Source organism: Cladosporium halotolerans (assembly GCF_011745625.1).
Source record: "Cladosporium halotolerans strain TM138-S3 chromosome Unknown Sca4, whole genome shotgun sequence".
NCBI lineage: Eukaryota > Fungi > Ascomycota > Dothideomycetes > Cladosporiales > Cladosporiaceae > Cladosporium > Cladosporium halotolerans.
The window spans coordinates 445,712-459,205 of record NW_027191455.1 but is presented as its reverse complement, the minus strand read 5'-3'; the positions used below and the strand labels follow the sequence as shown (position 1 = coordinate 459,205).

The 13,494-nt window shown below is 57.1% G+C and overlaps 6 protein-coding genes across 6 annotated transcripts; 4 read left to right on the top strand and 2 right to left on the bottom strand.

Moving 5' to 3' along the window:
* Positions 1-331: 331 nt before the first annotated feature.
* On the top strand, positions 332-1,697 carry slx1 (Structure-specific endonuclease subunit SLX1; the record flags this gene model as incomplete). Its single annotated transcript, XM_069370230.1, has 2 exons — positions 332-558; positions 671-1,697. 2 exons carry the CDS (start codon positions 332-334, stop codon positions 1,695-1,697), a joined length of 1,254 nt encoding a protein of 417 aa, XP_069232660.1.
* Positions 1,687-3,779, bottom strand: WHR41_01623 (uncharacterized protein). The gene is made up of 2 exons (XM_069370229.1): positions 2,021-3,779; positions 1,687-1,961 (listed from the first exon to the last, which is right to left on the bottom strand). The coding sequence occupies exons 1-2, from the start codon at positions 3,677-3,679 to the stop codon at positions 1,929-1,931; spliced, it is 1,692 nt and encodes a 563-aa protein (XP_069232657.1). The 5' UTR covers positions 3,680-3,779; the 3' UTR covers positions 1,687-1,928.
* A 123-nt stretch (positions 3,780-3,902) lies between these two features.
* On the top strand, positions 3,903-5,185 carry PRE6 (Proteasome subunit alpha type-4). Its single transcript, XM_069370228.1, has 3 exons — positions 3,903-4,119; positions 4,174-4,621; positions 4,682-5,185. The coding sequence occupies exons 1-3, from the start codon at positions 4,092-4,094 to the stop codon at positions 5,022-5,024; spliced, it is 819 nt and encodes a 272-aa protein (XP_069232658.1). The 5' UTR covers positions 3,903-4,091; the 3' UTR covers positions 5,025-5,185.
* A 1,068-nt stretch (positions 5,186-6,253) lies between these two features.
* WHR41_01621 (uncharacterized protein) lies at positions 6,254-7,296 on the bottom strand. The gene is made up of 2 exons (XM_069370227.1): positions 6,963-7,296; positions 6,254-6,906 (listed from the first exon to the last, which is right to left on the bottom strand). The coding sequence occupies exons 1-2, from the start codon at positions 6,965-6,967 to the stop codon at positions 6,543-6,545; spliced, it is 369 nt and encodes a 122-aa protein (XP_069232655.1). The 5' UTR covers positions 6,968-7,296; the 3' UTR covers positions 6,254-6,542.
* Positions 7,297-7,651: 355 nt separating this feature from the next.
* On the top strand, positions 7,652-11,523 carry WHR41_01620 (uncharacterized protein; the record flags this gene model as incomplete). Its single annotated transcript, XM_069370226.1, has 2 exons — positions 7,652-11,289; positions 11,358-11,523. The coding sequence occupies 2 exons, from the start codon at positions 7,652-7,654 to the stop codon at positions 11,422-11,424; spliced, it is 3,705 nt and encodes a 1,234-aa protein (XP_069232656.1). The 3' UTR covers positions 11,425-11,523.
* A 424-nt stretch (positions 11,524-11,947) lies between these two features.
* On the top strand, positions 11,948-13,471 carry WHR41_01619 (uncharacterized protein). Its single transcript, XM_069370225.1, has 3 exons — positions 11,948-12,705; positions 12,764-13,001; positions 13,064-13,471. Exons 1-3 carry the CDS (start codon positions 12,171-12,173, stop codon positions 13,239-13,241), a joined length of 951 nt encoding a protein of 316 aa, XP_069232865.1. The 5' UTR covers positions 11,948-12,170; the 3' UTR covers positions 13,242-13,471.
* Positions 13,472-13,494: the final 23 nt, after the last annotated feature.

Here is a 13,494-nt window from a genome sequence, read left to right as displayed (position 1 = left end):
GCGGCGCTGAGGCGTCTCGGATCGGCAGCCTGTCTCGACGTCTCCCCATCACGCGGCGGGAGCGTGGGCGACCGACGTAAACACACTTGTATATATGTGGTCATAATCTCACAGCCAATTCAGGAGGAGTTGCTGCACGATCTTTCAGGGTCGTCTATCAAATATACGAGCTCCTCAGCCCGACGCGGCAGCAGTTCGGGGAGAGAGCAGCTCGCGTGCCTGGTTTGAACCAGATCAACATTGAGGCAGAAAGACCGACTCGAGACGATGGATTGCGGAAGTTTGACAGTCAGCTGAATCAACGAATGTCTGCGCTGTCCGCGCTCTGAGAATGGACAAACCTATACCGGCCTTCTATGCGTGTTATCTACTACGATCAACCATCCGCCATGCCTCCTTGTACGTTGGCAGCACGCCGAATCCTGTTCGTCGTCTTAAGCAGCACAATGGCGAAGTCAAGGGTGGCGCTGTCAAGACATCACGGGATTCACTGCGTCCGTGGGAGATGGCATTGCTTGTGACTGGATTTCCCAGCAAAATTGCAGCATTGCAGTTTGAGTAGGTCAAGCCCGGCTTTTTCATTCAAAACTTCCTTTCCTTTCACTTCATTTGCAACGCGACAAAACCACCAGAGATCCACAGAAACCCCCCATCTGACGAACTTCACCAGATGGGCATGGCAAAACACCCACATCACACGCCACATCTCCTCCACAGCACGCATCTCCCGCACCAAACAAACAAGCAAATCGCGCATCTCGCCCAAAACCGGCCGCGCGCGCAAACGCCCTCCCCGTCCACGCCTCTGCCTCACCGACCGCCTCGCCAACCTCCACCTCCTCCTCGGCGCCCGCAGCTTCGAGCGCTGGCCGCTCCGCGTCACCTTCTACGCCGAAGACGTCTGGCGCGTCTGGACGCGCTGGATCAACCAACACCTCGAGCACGAAGGCGGCAACGGCCTGCGCGACGGCATCTGGGTCGGACTCGACGCGCAAACCCAAGCGAACCCATCCGACCAACAACAAGAACCCAACACCAACCCGCCCCCGCCCACCGGCATCCCCGCCCTCGACATTACCCACCAATCCCTCAAACCCCACCTCGCCAAATCCCTCGCCCTCCTCTCTTCCCCGTCTGCCAAAATCTGCACCCTCTGCGCCCACCCCCTCCCACCCTCCGGCGCCAGCACACTCGTCTGCCCCACCTCCTCCTGCACCAGCACGACGCACCTCTCCTGCTTAGCGTCACACTTCCATGCAACGCAGCACGACACAGCCCCGATCCTGCCCACGGACGGCTCCTGCCCGTCCTGCGCCGCGCCGCTGGAGTGGCACGCGCTGGTGCGCGAGCTGAGTCTGAGGATGCGCGGGGAGAAGGAGATGCAAGCGCTTTTTAAGCCGGTGAGGGGGAAGAAGCGGAAGGGGGAGAGTGAGGTCGTTGCGGAGCAGGAGGAAGAGGAGAGCGAGGATGAGATTGGTGCGAAGCCGCTGATGGAAGCGGAGGAGGAGGATGATGTTTGGCACTTGCTTTCTGAGAGCGAGAGTGAGGGGGGAGATGTTGTGGCGGCGGCGCCTCAAGATGCTGTGGGGAAAGCGCCGGCGTTTCGGAAACCGAGAGGGGTGAAGGGGAGGAAGGGGAAGTCGTCTGGGCCGGAGGTTGTGGTTGAGGACAGCGATGAGGCGGAGATTGTTGCATGAACAGGGAATGCTTTTTGTGATTGATGGATTTGAGATTTGTCTCCTTCTGTTGTTCGTTTGTTGATATGTGTTTATATACCCAATTGGCACGAATTCATGTACATCAAGGACTCAAGCGCATGAGCTTGTGCCACGGCTCTGTGGAAATGGGGGGAAATGCTATGATGGTATCGTTTGTATGCTTGTCCAGCTTCGTCTGATAACGTGCTGCGTCGGGCTGGGAGGGCCCGCTTAGATGTACTTGTAAGGGTTCATGATTCCGTTCTGCGCTATAAGTCAGCTTGTGTCAAGTCGAGCCTCAAAGTATCAGCAGGAATACTCACAGGGTCAAAGAAGGCCTTCATCTGCTTCATAAGCTTGATCATCGTCTCGCTCCTCGAGTAACCTACGAACGCCTTCTTCGCCAGACCAAGACCGTGCTCGGCGGAGATACTGCCCTGGCGCTTCTGCACCCACTCGTAGACCCACGGCTCCAGCGCCTTCTCGACCTCCTTGTCGTACCTGCGCGTCGCGACGTTCAAGTGCAGGTTCGAGTCGCCCATGTGGCCGTAGCCGACGACGTCGAGGATCGGCTTGCTCTCGTCGTCGATGCTGATGAGGTCAAGCTCGCGCATGCGGGCACGGCAATCGTCGACGAGCTGGTACAGGTCCGGCAGCGGGATGGACAGGTCGTACTTGTAGACGCCGCCGAAGTGCTGGCTGGCCTCGGAGACGCCCTCGCGGCAGGCCCACAGGTTCTGCGCCTGTGTCTCGTTCTCGGCGACCACGCCGTCTGCAACGATCTCCTCGGCCATAACGTGCTCGAGGAAGGCGGTCAGCTTCTCGCTGTCGTGGTCAGGGTTCGAGCCGGAGGTCTCGATCAGGCAATAGAAGGGGTGCTCGTCGGCGAGGGGGAGGGATTTGCCCGTCGCGCGGACGTAGAGTTGCTGCGATTCGGTGTCCATGAGCTCGAAGGCGGAGAGGATCTCGGAGAGCTGGCCCTTGGCTTCGCGGAAGGCTTTCTGGACGTGCTCGTAGGAGGGCAGGCCGAGGTAGGCGACGTTGACGGCGGGGGAGCGCTGAGGGCAGTGGATGGAAACTCCGGTGACGACGCCAATGGTGCCCTCGCCACCAATGAAGAGCTGCTTGATGTCGTAGCCGGTGTTGTTCTTGCGGAGCTTGGACAGGTCGTCCATGATGGTGCCGTCAGGGAGAACAGCCTCCAGACCGAGGACGGTGCCGTGAAGCGATCCGTAGCGGAGGAGACGCAGACCACCAGCATTGGTCGCAATGTTGCCACCGATGTGGCAGGAACCCTTTGCGCCGAGGTCGAGAGGGAAGATGTGGCCACGCTCGGCGAGGTAGGAGTCGGCAGCTTCGAGGACAACGCCAGCGTCGGCGACGAGGATACCAGAGACGTCATCGAAGGAACGGATCTTGTTCATGCGACCAAGATTCAAGACGATCTCGTCGAACACAGGCACGCTACCTCCGACCAGGCCAGTGTTGCCGCCCTGGGGGTTCACGGCGAGCAGGTTGTCGTTGCAGTATTTCATGATCTTCGAGACCTGCTCGGTCGTCTGAGGCTTGACCACCAGCTTCGCCTGACCACGGTATTTCTTCATCCAGTCGGCGTTGAAGCCCTCGAGGTCGTCGGTCGCATCCTGGGTGAGGCCATCAATGACGGCGCTCTCGCTGCCCAGCAAATCCTTGAAGAACTTCACATCCTCTGCACTAAGCTTCTTGAACCGAGAGTCGCGCTGGATGCCGTAGGAGTCGGCGGAGTATTTGATGTCCTTCTGCGAGCGATCGGGCTGGGACTGCGGCGCATGGTCGACGCCGGAAGCTGAGGTGGTGGCTTGGGCTTCGGTGGTTTGCCATCTGATCTGCTGCGGGAGCTGTTGCGACAAGCTTGCAGGACGCAGGCGGGCGGCCTGCTGGAAGGCGGTGTTGGAGAGTCGCAATCGCCGGGCGACGGGCAGACAGCGATGTATGGGTGCCATTGTGGTGGAGTGAGAGTGTGCGAGCGCAATCGCCTAAGCAACAATGCCGCCGACCTTCGAGTAAATGTTTCCCGTCCTCGGCCTATATCGGGGCGTAATCGCTACGGCAGACGACAACACTCTCTGTGCCAGCCGTCAGCCCGCCCGCTCAAGGCTGTTGCGCGCGCGGAACACCTGCCGCCTGTCCCCAGCTCGCGCGTCAAGCAGTCGCCTGGCCGTGAGCTCAGACGGCGACTTCAAGCTCAAGGAAACATCATCAACTACAACCATCCGCCGCAATCCCCAACCCCACACTCCCTCACGAACTCACGACCGATCATTTGATCATCTCTGCAAACTCATTCGTGACCTGGATACCACTACAAGGACTTTCCGTACTTCTCGCTGAGCCAACGAGCTCCGACCGCCCAGCATGTCCGGCTACGATCGCGCATTGTCCGGTATGGCGTCACCTACGCCCTTGAGATATCAAAACAAATACTGACACTCCCCAGTCTTCTCCCCCGACGGTCACGTCTTTCAGGTCGAATATGCTCTCGAAGCCGTCAAGCGCGGCACCTGCGCCGTCGCTGTCAAGGGCAACGAGATTGTCGTCCTAGGCTGCGAGAAGAAGTCCGCCATGAAGCTGCAAGACACCCGCATCACACCTTCGAAGATTGGTCTTGTGGACGACCACATCTGCCTCGCCTTTGCAGGCCTCAACGCCGATGCCCGCATTCTCATCGACAAGGCGCGACTGGAGGCCCAGAGTCACAGGCTGACTGTCGAGGATCCCGTTTCGATCGAATACATCACCAAATACGTCGCCGGAGTGCAGCAGAGATATACTCAGAGTGGTGGTGTGCGGCCTTTCGGTATCAGCACACTCATCGTTGGTTTCGACCCGGGTAGCAAGGAGGCTAGGCTCTACCAGACTGAGCCCAGCGGTATTTACAGCGCATGGTACGGAAACACTGAACCGAAAGCAAGGTGGATCGAGGGCTATAACTAACACACTTTCAGGAAAGCAAACGCCATCGGCCGATCCAGCAAAACCGTCCGCGAATTCCTCGAGCGCAACCACACCGATTCTCTTGACCGCGACGGCACCATCGAGCTGACCATCAAGTCGCTCCTCGAGGTTGTGCAAACTGGTGCCAAGAACATCGAAATTGCCGTCATGACGCCCGGCAACGAGGTTGCCTACCTGCAAGCCGAGGAGATCGAGAAGATCGTGGAGAAGATCAACACCGAGAAGGATGCCGAGGCCGCAACGAGGCGAGGCGGCAGAGGTGGTGCCGCCGGCCCTCCTTCGGCGCAGGGTCAGGAGCAGGTACTGGCTGAGAGGCCGGCGGGCGCCGAGTAAGATGATAGACCAACCTTTTGAGAGGGCATAGCATGGCGTTTTCGAGGGGAGAAATGCACGTCTGTATTATATATATGCTGCTATCAGACGTCCCAGAAGATGCTTGCAAGCGTACTATCAACGAGCAAGAATTCGAAAGAAGTAACGAGTCTCTGTGTTCACTTATAGGTGCATTTTCTTGCTCTGCCTAATGTCAAACTCGCAAATCCAGCGCTCAACGCGCTGGATACATACTCCTTACAATGCTCAAATCTTGCTAGTTTTTGATCGAGGCCCACCAACAGTGTTTCAACATGGCAGAATCTTCTCTCGCAATCTCTCTAGCGACGAAATGCCCAATTTACTCAAGAAACATCGCCGCTTCAGTGCCAGCAGCGCCACGGTCCTCAAAGACTGAAAGTCCCTCAACATCCGCCGAAACACCCAAGCCCAGCGACTTCCTATCCTCATCGTCTTCCACAAGTGTAGTGTCCTCACTCACATCCTGTGTCTCATCTCCCCCCTCGCCAGCGCACCCACCCTCGACCTTCCCAGCATCCTCACCTAAAATGCCATCCCCCGAACTCCCCTCCCTCAAACCCTTCTCATACCCCCTCCTAGCCACTCCAACCCTCTCCGCACAAATCTCCTCATACTCCACCCCCTCCTCCTCCTTCGTCCCATGCCTAACACAGTACCAATCCCCAGGGCGATCGATCCTCAGCATCTCCCCAGCTTCCTCCTCCTGACAGCCCGGCGGCTTCGCTAACTCCAACCTCCCGTCCGCGAGACTCTCCAATCCTTTCCCGACTCTCATGGCTCGGGCGTGCACATCGTCGAGCGCGGCTTGGTTCTCCGTTTGCTTGACGCGGTGCAGGTGGAGTTGCAGGTTGGAGAGCGCGGTGCCGATTTGGAGGAGTTTGAGCTGGTTGCGGGCGCGGAAGTCGGGGTTGTGGCGGGAGGTTTGCAGGTGGGGAGGTGGTGGCGAGCGGGCTGTAGGTTCTGGTGGTGAGGGCTTGGGTTGCGGTGCAGGAGTGTGGTTGGGAGTTGTTGGGCCCGGCATTGTGGTGTATTTTGTTGTAATGGCTCGGAAACAAGGGTGTTGAGGCAGAGAATGGACGTTTGATATGAAGTTCGGCGTCGTTTGTAGCGTTAGTGAGCGAGAAGTGAAGAAAATCTGCAGGCAGGGGGGATGGAGGCACATATGAGCGGGAGAGGGGCAGGTTAGGAAGGAGCACGGCGGTACCTGCTTTTCACATGGAGGATTTGTCCATTTGCTTGTGAAATTGTTCATGTCTCATTAATATCTCTTTGACGCGCTCCTTGTGCGTGTCTTCCGCCCTTCACCATCTTCGACATGTGACCGCGGGCGGCGCTGGGGTGCCTCCTCGTCTCCTCCAGGCCTACACGGCTACCTTTCACTCGCCTCAAGCTGACTCTCGCATCAAAGCCGAGACCAACACTTCCCGCGAGGCAGCGATCCCATCTCTGCTCGGTCGGAACAACACTCGCCATTTTTCCTCGTCAGTCATATCCGCCTCAACCCAATCTCACAGCCTCGCCCTCGTCGTCCCAAACCGTCGGCATCTCCTTCTGCTTCACGCGCTCGTCCCTGATCATCCTCGAGTCCTTCCTGATATCCTCTCCCTCGACCTCCAGACGCGCCTGCGGCTCCACGGCTTCCAGCAGGAAATGGTTGTCGCAGTGTGGGCAATACTCGTCGCTCTCTTCAAAGGTCTCCATGTCTTTACGGAAGCACTTCTTGCACTTTTTGCAGGCGAAAATCATCTCGGTGGACCCCTTGAGGTCGTGGTCGGTCTTCTCGGCATGGCATTCCGCGCAGTCGAACCACTGCCGGCAGCAGGGGGAGCGAATCGCGACTTGCGCGTTGAGGATGTGTTTGCTGTAGAGCTTTGTTAGACTTGCGTCATGTCTGTCAAGTTGCTGATAAACTCATACCACATGCTGACGGTTGCCGTTTCAAAGCGTGTTTGCTACCGTGTGAGGTTGAAACCTTGAAACTTAATTGTTTTGATTATCGCGCCGAGTGCCTGATCGGCAGGCGTAAAGACCCCGCCGGCTCTGCCTGCCGTCGGCGTCGGCGTTGGAAAGTCTGGGGGAGACGGCTGACGGCTGTCAGACGCACGCAGCACGCTGCAGCTGCCGGCTGTCTGCCAGAGCACTGCCACATCCTCGCTATTACGGACCCGCCCGGTGATCACCGCTTACGAGTCCTTGGGGGAAGGGTCAGTGCATGCGAGAGGGAGCTCACAATTCGGATCTCAACAAGGCATGGGACCGGTGCGCGTGAGGGAGCTCTGATCCAGCGGCCAGCAACAACCACAACATCGCCCAGACGCCCCTCCCCCCGGAGCCCACTGTATCAGCCCACTTCCTCGGAACCACGTGCTCGTTGCAGGCACGCGAGCGAGGCGTTTCGAGTTTCTGCGAACACGCGGGTGATACGCTTGAGCTTCACTGCCACAGACTCGGCGAATGCATGCTGTATGCGACGGCACACTGCGATCCGCCAGCAAACAAAGGCCACACTTTCACCTTCAATGGCGCATTACGAGCTAGGCATCCTTGAAAGATCAGCCCGCACGTGAAAACCGCTCTGTTCGCTTGGGTAGAAGAGCAAGGACAACATGGAGCAGCAGGGCAACGGCCCAGATGACTCCTCGATCAAGCCGGTATCCTCGCTTCGCTCGAAGTTCGAGAACTTGCAGAAAGAGCCGGAAGGTGCCAAAACACCTCAGCCAGGGCAAAGGCATGTCTCTTTGGGAAACAGACCTCCATCGGGCGATCGTCCACAGTCTGCCGGTAGGCTGAGCGCGTCTCCGTCCGCGCCTCGTCCCAGCGATGCCGCTACAATTGCTATACCGCGGGCGAGAGGGCCGACCCCACCGCGACAAAGGCCACTGTCTATGATCTCGGGTACTCCTCCTCAGCCGTTTCCTCCTTTGGTGACTGTCGACTCGCCTAAGTCACCACCATCAAATGGCTCTTCGGAGCCCCGTTCTGTCGGTGTAGCACGTGCAGGGACGCCATCCACAGGGTCGCCCAGTGCGACACATTCTCGTAATCTGAGTCGAGCAACTACGCCTTCGTTAGAACAGAGGATGAGTGCTTTCCTGATCAACACGGAACCCGCAAAGCCCGCGACAACACCCCTTAGTCAGTCATCGCCCACTGCGAAAGCTCAGCCAGGTCCTTCAAAACCGAACGGGCCACCTCCTGTCAACCGAGCTGGAAAGCCCAAAGTTCCTACAAAGCCACCGAATCTCGCCCAGCCCTCGCAAGGACTGTGTGCTCCGGAGCATAACCCTACTGAGCTCACCGATCATAGCGTGTCTCCTTTCAGTACGCCGCCGAGCAGCGCGCCGAATTCGCCAGAAAAACTGCCATCCGGTCATGCCAGGGCTGGCTCAGACGCCTCTTTTGTCGAACGTTTGAGAGCAGACTCCGATTCGTCTTCAATCGCGGAACGTGCTCGATCTGGATCCACAAACTCTTATGTGGAGCCATTATCTTTGCCGGAAAGACGTTTCGAATCGCCGCCAATGCACCACCATGTTGCAGCTAAGCGCAGCCACATGAATGGGCTGTCGCGTGCACCTACCATGCCTGCTCGATACTCGCCTTTCCATACACGCGACATGACTGCTGCGGGCGACCTAGAAGGTGATCGGCCAAGGTTGCCAGCAAGGCCCGAGCTACAGATGCGATCCGGCAGGACGAGCCCAACGAAGCCTCTCTCTGGAAGGAACAGCCCGCCTAAGGCACGATCTGGACGAGCGAGTCCTAGCAAACTCTCCCAATCCGTCACACCAAGAAGGTCTGCGGATCTCCCTGCTCGACCAAACACTTATCACGAGCCAACGCAGCCGCGCATACCGGCAATCAAACCTGCTCAGAGTAACCCTCTGGTTCAAGGCTTTGATCGAAGTGCTGTGCCCGCGAGCGCCATCCCGAAAGCACTCGCCCCTGAAGTGCCACCACCTCGAAGATCCATGGACAAGAGACCTCAAATACCACCTGTAGCGCAGACTAACGGTCACTCTCATGATGATGTTGAGGAATATCCTCCGTTCCCGTCCGCTCCTGGACAAGGCACAGCACCAAACGACTTTCCGGATTCGTCCATGGCAAGCCGGAGACCGCCTAGGTACAGGCAGCGGCCTTACCATATACCCACGGATTATGATACACGACTCGTTGCAGCCTGTGGTGAATATGTCTGTACCTCGGGCTACATTACCAAGGTCTGGAATACTCGCACCGGCGAACGGGTATTATTCATGGCGCATAGTGAGAACATGAAAGTTACTTCGCTGGTTTTCAAACCATCTGCCAGCAACGACGAGGAGGGCACTTGCATCTGGCTTGGTACGAATGCCGGTGACATTCACGAAGTGGACGTCATGAACCAATCCCTTGTCAAGACCAAGTCAAATGCGCATCGCCGGGAAGTCATCAGGATGTTCCGGTATGCATCTGACCTCTGGACTCTGGACGAGAGCGGCGAACTCATTGTCTGGAGGAAAAGTTCGTCAGGCATGCCGAGCCTGGATCAGCAAACGAACAGTTTCCGCGTGCCGAGAGGGCATACTTTCAGCATAGCGTGTGGAGAGCAGGTGTGGATCGCAACGGGCAAAGACATTCGTATTTTCCGCCCAAGTGCATCGTCAGACGCGGACTTCCAAGTGCTTCGGGATCCTCTATCTCAACCAAGCACAGGCGATGTAACGTCTGGTGCCACCATCAGCAGTCAGCCTGACTTCGTCTATTTTGGACATTCTGATGGTAAAGTCAGCATATACAACCGACGAAACTTCACCTGCACCAGTGTAGTCAATGTCAGCGTCTACAAGATTAGCGCATTGGCCGGCGTGGGCGACTACCTATGGGCTGGCTACAACACGGGCATGGCGTATGTGTACGATACCTCGTCAACGCCTTGGAAGGTCAAGAAAGACTGGCACGCACACGAGAAGCAGATTTGCAGTATCGTGGCTGAACCCTCGGCAGTGTGGAACATGAACAAATTACAAGTTATCACGCTTGGGACAGACAACATGCTACGCATCTGGGATGGCATGTTGGAAGAAGACTGGCTCGATGCTCGCATGCATGAGCGTGATTCTGAGTTCTGCAGCTTCAACGAGCTTAGCGTGGCAGTGATGACATGGAACGCGGGAGCGGTCAAGCCCAGCCATGTTCATACACAATACATGACCCAGGACAATAACTTTCTCCGAGACTACATGGAAGCTGCAGGATCTCCCGACATCATGGTCTTCGGCTTCCAGGAGCTTGTGGATCTAGAAAATAAAAAGGTAACTGCAAAGTCATTTTTCAAGAGCAAGAAGAAGGACCCAGCAGAGCAGGAGCATATGAGCCATCAATATCGCGCGTGGCGAGACTACCTCACGCGATGCATTGAGGACTTCATGCCGCCCGACACCGGATACGTACTTCTCAACACAGCCAGTATGGTGGGTCTTTTCACTTGCGTCTTCGTAAAGAGCTCGCTTCGACCACGAATCAATTATGTACATACTGCAGAAGTCAAACGCGGTATGGGAGGTCTGCATGGCAACAAAGGCGCTCTCGTGCTCCGCATGGTCCTCGACGACAGCAGCATCTGTCTCCTGAACTGCCACTTGGCAGCTGGACAGACCCAAACCATCCACCGCAACAACGACATCGCCGCCATCCTCGAAGCCGAACCGTTCCCTGCCAACCCAATCACACAGACGTCCGAAGTGTCGCACGCCGATATTTTCTCATCAGGCGGCGACGGCAGCATGATCCTTGACCACGAAATCTGCATCCTCAACGGCGACCTCAACTACCGTATCGACACCATGGGCCGCGACACCGTCATCAAGCACGTCGAGCAGCGCAATCTTGCCCGCCTGCTAGAGCGTGACCAACTCCTACTCTCCCGCAAAAAGAACCCAGGCTTCCGCCTGCGCGCTTTTGCCGAAGCTCCCATCACTTTCGCGCCTACGTACAAGTACAACGTCAACACGGACGATTACGACACCAGCGAGAAGAAGCGCGCGCCAGCGTGGTGCGACCGCGTGCTCTTCAGAGGGCTCGGCAAAGTGAAGTGCGAGGAATACCGGCGATGGGAAGTCCGAGTGAGCGACCACCGGCCCGTCAGCGCGCGGTTCAAAGTGCGCGTCAAGAGGGTGGAGCCGAGGAAGCGAGGCGCCGCGTGGGACAAGTCCGTCAAGGAATTCGAGAAGGTCAGGGGCAGGGTCAGGAAGAGCGTGCAGTGAGTTTTCCGCAGTCTCTCCGAGAGCTAAACCTCTGACTAGGGCCTTTCACTGACATTATAAACAGGCTCGACTACTTGACCAACGTGCTTGGAGTGGCGCCGAAGGATGCCGCCGCCGCGCTGCGGGGCTGAGGTGGAGCTAGTAGGAAAGTCGAAGACCGCGACATAGAGGTTTTCCATGTTCCGTTATGCAGTAGTAGTAGGATGGTAATTATCTTTATCGTCGATTAAGTCTGCCACCGACTCCTTTGCCGTTTGATAGGCCGAGTGGGTTCCTCAGCACGTTTTGGCATCTTGAGACAGCGGCGCTTATGCGGGCTCTAAAGCCCTAATATTGATCGCGTACATTCTACAGGGACAGGAAGACGCTGTCTCTGAATTTCGATATCTCAGCGGCAACCATATGCAGAGCTCACGTGCCCAGTTCCCATGCTTGAAGCCAGCAGCACGGGACGCGTTCGTGTGGCGTCTCCTCCGCAAAAGGCAGCGTGGCGCTAGCACTGCACGTCCCGAGCTTGTGCCTCTCGATCTGCGACGATCCGATCTCTGAACGTCGTCCCTCGTTCATGTTGTGACGACATGAACACGACATTCTGCGCACACTTCCTAGCTTGGACTGACTGCTCGCGCGTCCGTCGAAAAGATCTGCTGCAAATGATGCACAAATGCAGAGACAAAAGGCGCCGCCTGCGTCGAGAAGATAGGTTCCCTCCTCTTCTTCCATACAAGCCTTACACGCCCGTTTGTCTGCATCCACCCTAGCCTCGCGTGCAGTCGTCATTGAGTGCTATACCTGATCCCTGGACCACTGCACAACATTGCATGATAATTTGTGACGTCGCACATTGCCTGGAGATCCTCCAAATCGTCTTTATTTCATGGCCGGCCTCCAACACCTCCCACGGACATCGCCATACTGGATACGCCGTGTAGCTTTCTCCAATCCTACATCCAGCGGTCCAAACGCCCTTCATCTCGCCGTCCAATCTCTGACCGCGAGCACTGACGCCCCACGTTCAATCGCCCTCAACCGCTCCAGCAGCAGCGCTATCCTTAGCTACTGCTACTCCACTTCCACCAAGCCTTCACCAAACATCCCCGCCAGCGCCTTCACCGCGCCGCAGACACCCGATTGTTCCAACGAAACTATCGCCGCCGCCGCTGCCGCTGCCGCCAACACCGCCGCAGCTTCCACGTACACGAAAATGGATCCCCACGAGGTCGACAAGGAGAGCAAGGAGGGCCTCAATGACTGGAAGCTCCGCCCGCCTTACCAGATGCACAAGAAGAACGACGGCTTCCACGCCCGCTACCACGCTTCCTGCCACTGCGGTAAGGTAGAGTACGAGTTGAGCAGAGAGGAGCCATTGGACAGCAAGCTCTGCCACTGCACAACGTGTCAAACACAGCACGGTATGCACAAAGTCCCACCTAGGCCGACAAACGTCATCCGGAACTAACGAACATTCAGCCGCACCCTTCCAATGGGCCGCCATTTTCCACAAGGACGACATAAAGTTCAAGAACGGCCACCACGACCTCGAGTGGTACGACCCGTCTTCCAAGTCCGTCGAGCACCGCCTGCCCTGCAAGGTCCGCTGCTCGTACTGCCACAGCCCCATCATGGACGAGGGCCGCAACATGATCCTGCTCTTCCCGTCGCTCATCCACTTCAAGTCGCAGCAGGAGAAGGAGAACTTTGCGCCGAGGTCAGTCGAGACGACGGATAAGACCCTCCGTTCTGAGAGCAACCAGCTGACTGTTTTACCAGATGCCACATGTTTTACGGCCAGCGCTGCATCGATATCCCCGATGGTCTTCCCAAGTGGACCGGTCTGAACAAGGACAGCGATTTGATCGAGGACTCGCCGCCGGAGCAGATCAAGGAGCTCACGCGCCAGCGCGAGAAGGAGAGGGAGGACAGGTTCTCTAAGGGCGAGCATCAATAGATGGATTCATTGCCTAGTGGAATCAGCAAGACATCCCATCTGGCAGGCCAATGGGTTGGGCCTTACATGCGGTGTCCCGTAAATAGGACGCTATAGATGAAGAGGTTCCATGGAGGCTGTGTTGCTCATTGCGTAATAGCGTGAGCGGCACTCCTGCAATCACAAGCTGTCTCGTGAGACGGCTAGCGTTAAATGATATCAATGATATAATATGATTTGAAAACATCGGACGACTGACACATGTGAATGTCGA

Excerpts from the sequence above, each read along its gene's own strand:
- WHR41_01619 (XM_069370225.1), top strand. The coding sequence starts at position 12,171 with ATGGCCGGCCTCCAACACCTCCCACGGACATCGCCATACTGGATACGC. Across the intron at positions 12,706-12,763 it reads AACGTGTCAAACACAGCACG|CCGCACCCTTCCAATGGGCC; the intron begins GTATGCACAAAG and ends ACGAACATTCAG. Across the intron at positions 13,002-13,063 it reads AAGGAGAACTTTGCGCCGAG|ATGCCACATGTTTTACGGCC; the intron begins GTCAGTCGAGAC and ends CTGTTTTACCAG.
- PRE6 (XM_069370228.1), top strand. The coding sequence starts at position 4,092 with ATGTCCGGCTACGATCGCGCATTGTCCG. Across the intron at positions 4,120-4,173 it reads CTACGATCGCGCATTGTCCG|TCTTCTCCCCCGACGGTCAC; the intron begins GTATGGCGTCAC and ends GACACTCCCCAG. Across the intron at positions 4,622-4,681 it reads AGCGGTATTTACAGCGCATG|GAAAGCAAACGCCATCGGCC; the intron begins GTACGGAAACAC and ends ACACACTTTCAG.
- WHR41_01623 (XM_069370229.1), bottom strand. The coding sequence starts at position 3,679 with ATGGCACCCATACATCGCTGTCTGCCCGTCGCCCGGCGATTGCGACTC. Across the intron at positions 1,962-2,020 it reads TGAAGGCCTTCTTTGACCCT|AACGGAATCATGAACCCTTA; the intron begins GTGAGTATTCCT and ends CTTATAGCGCAG.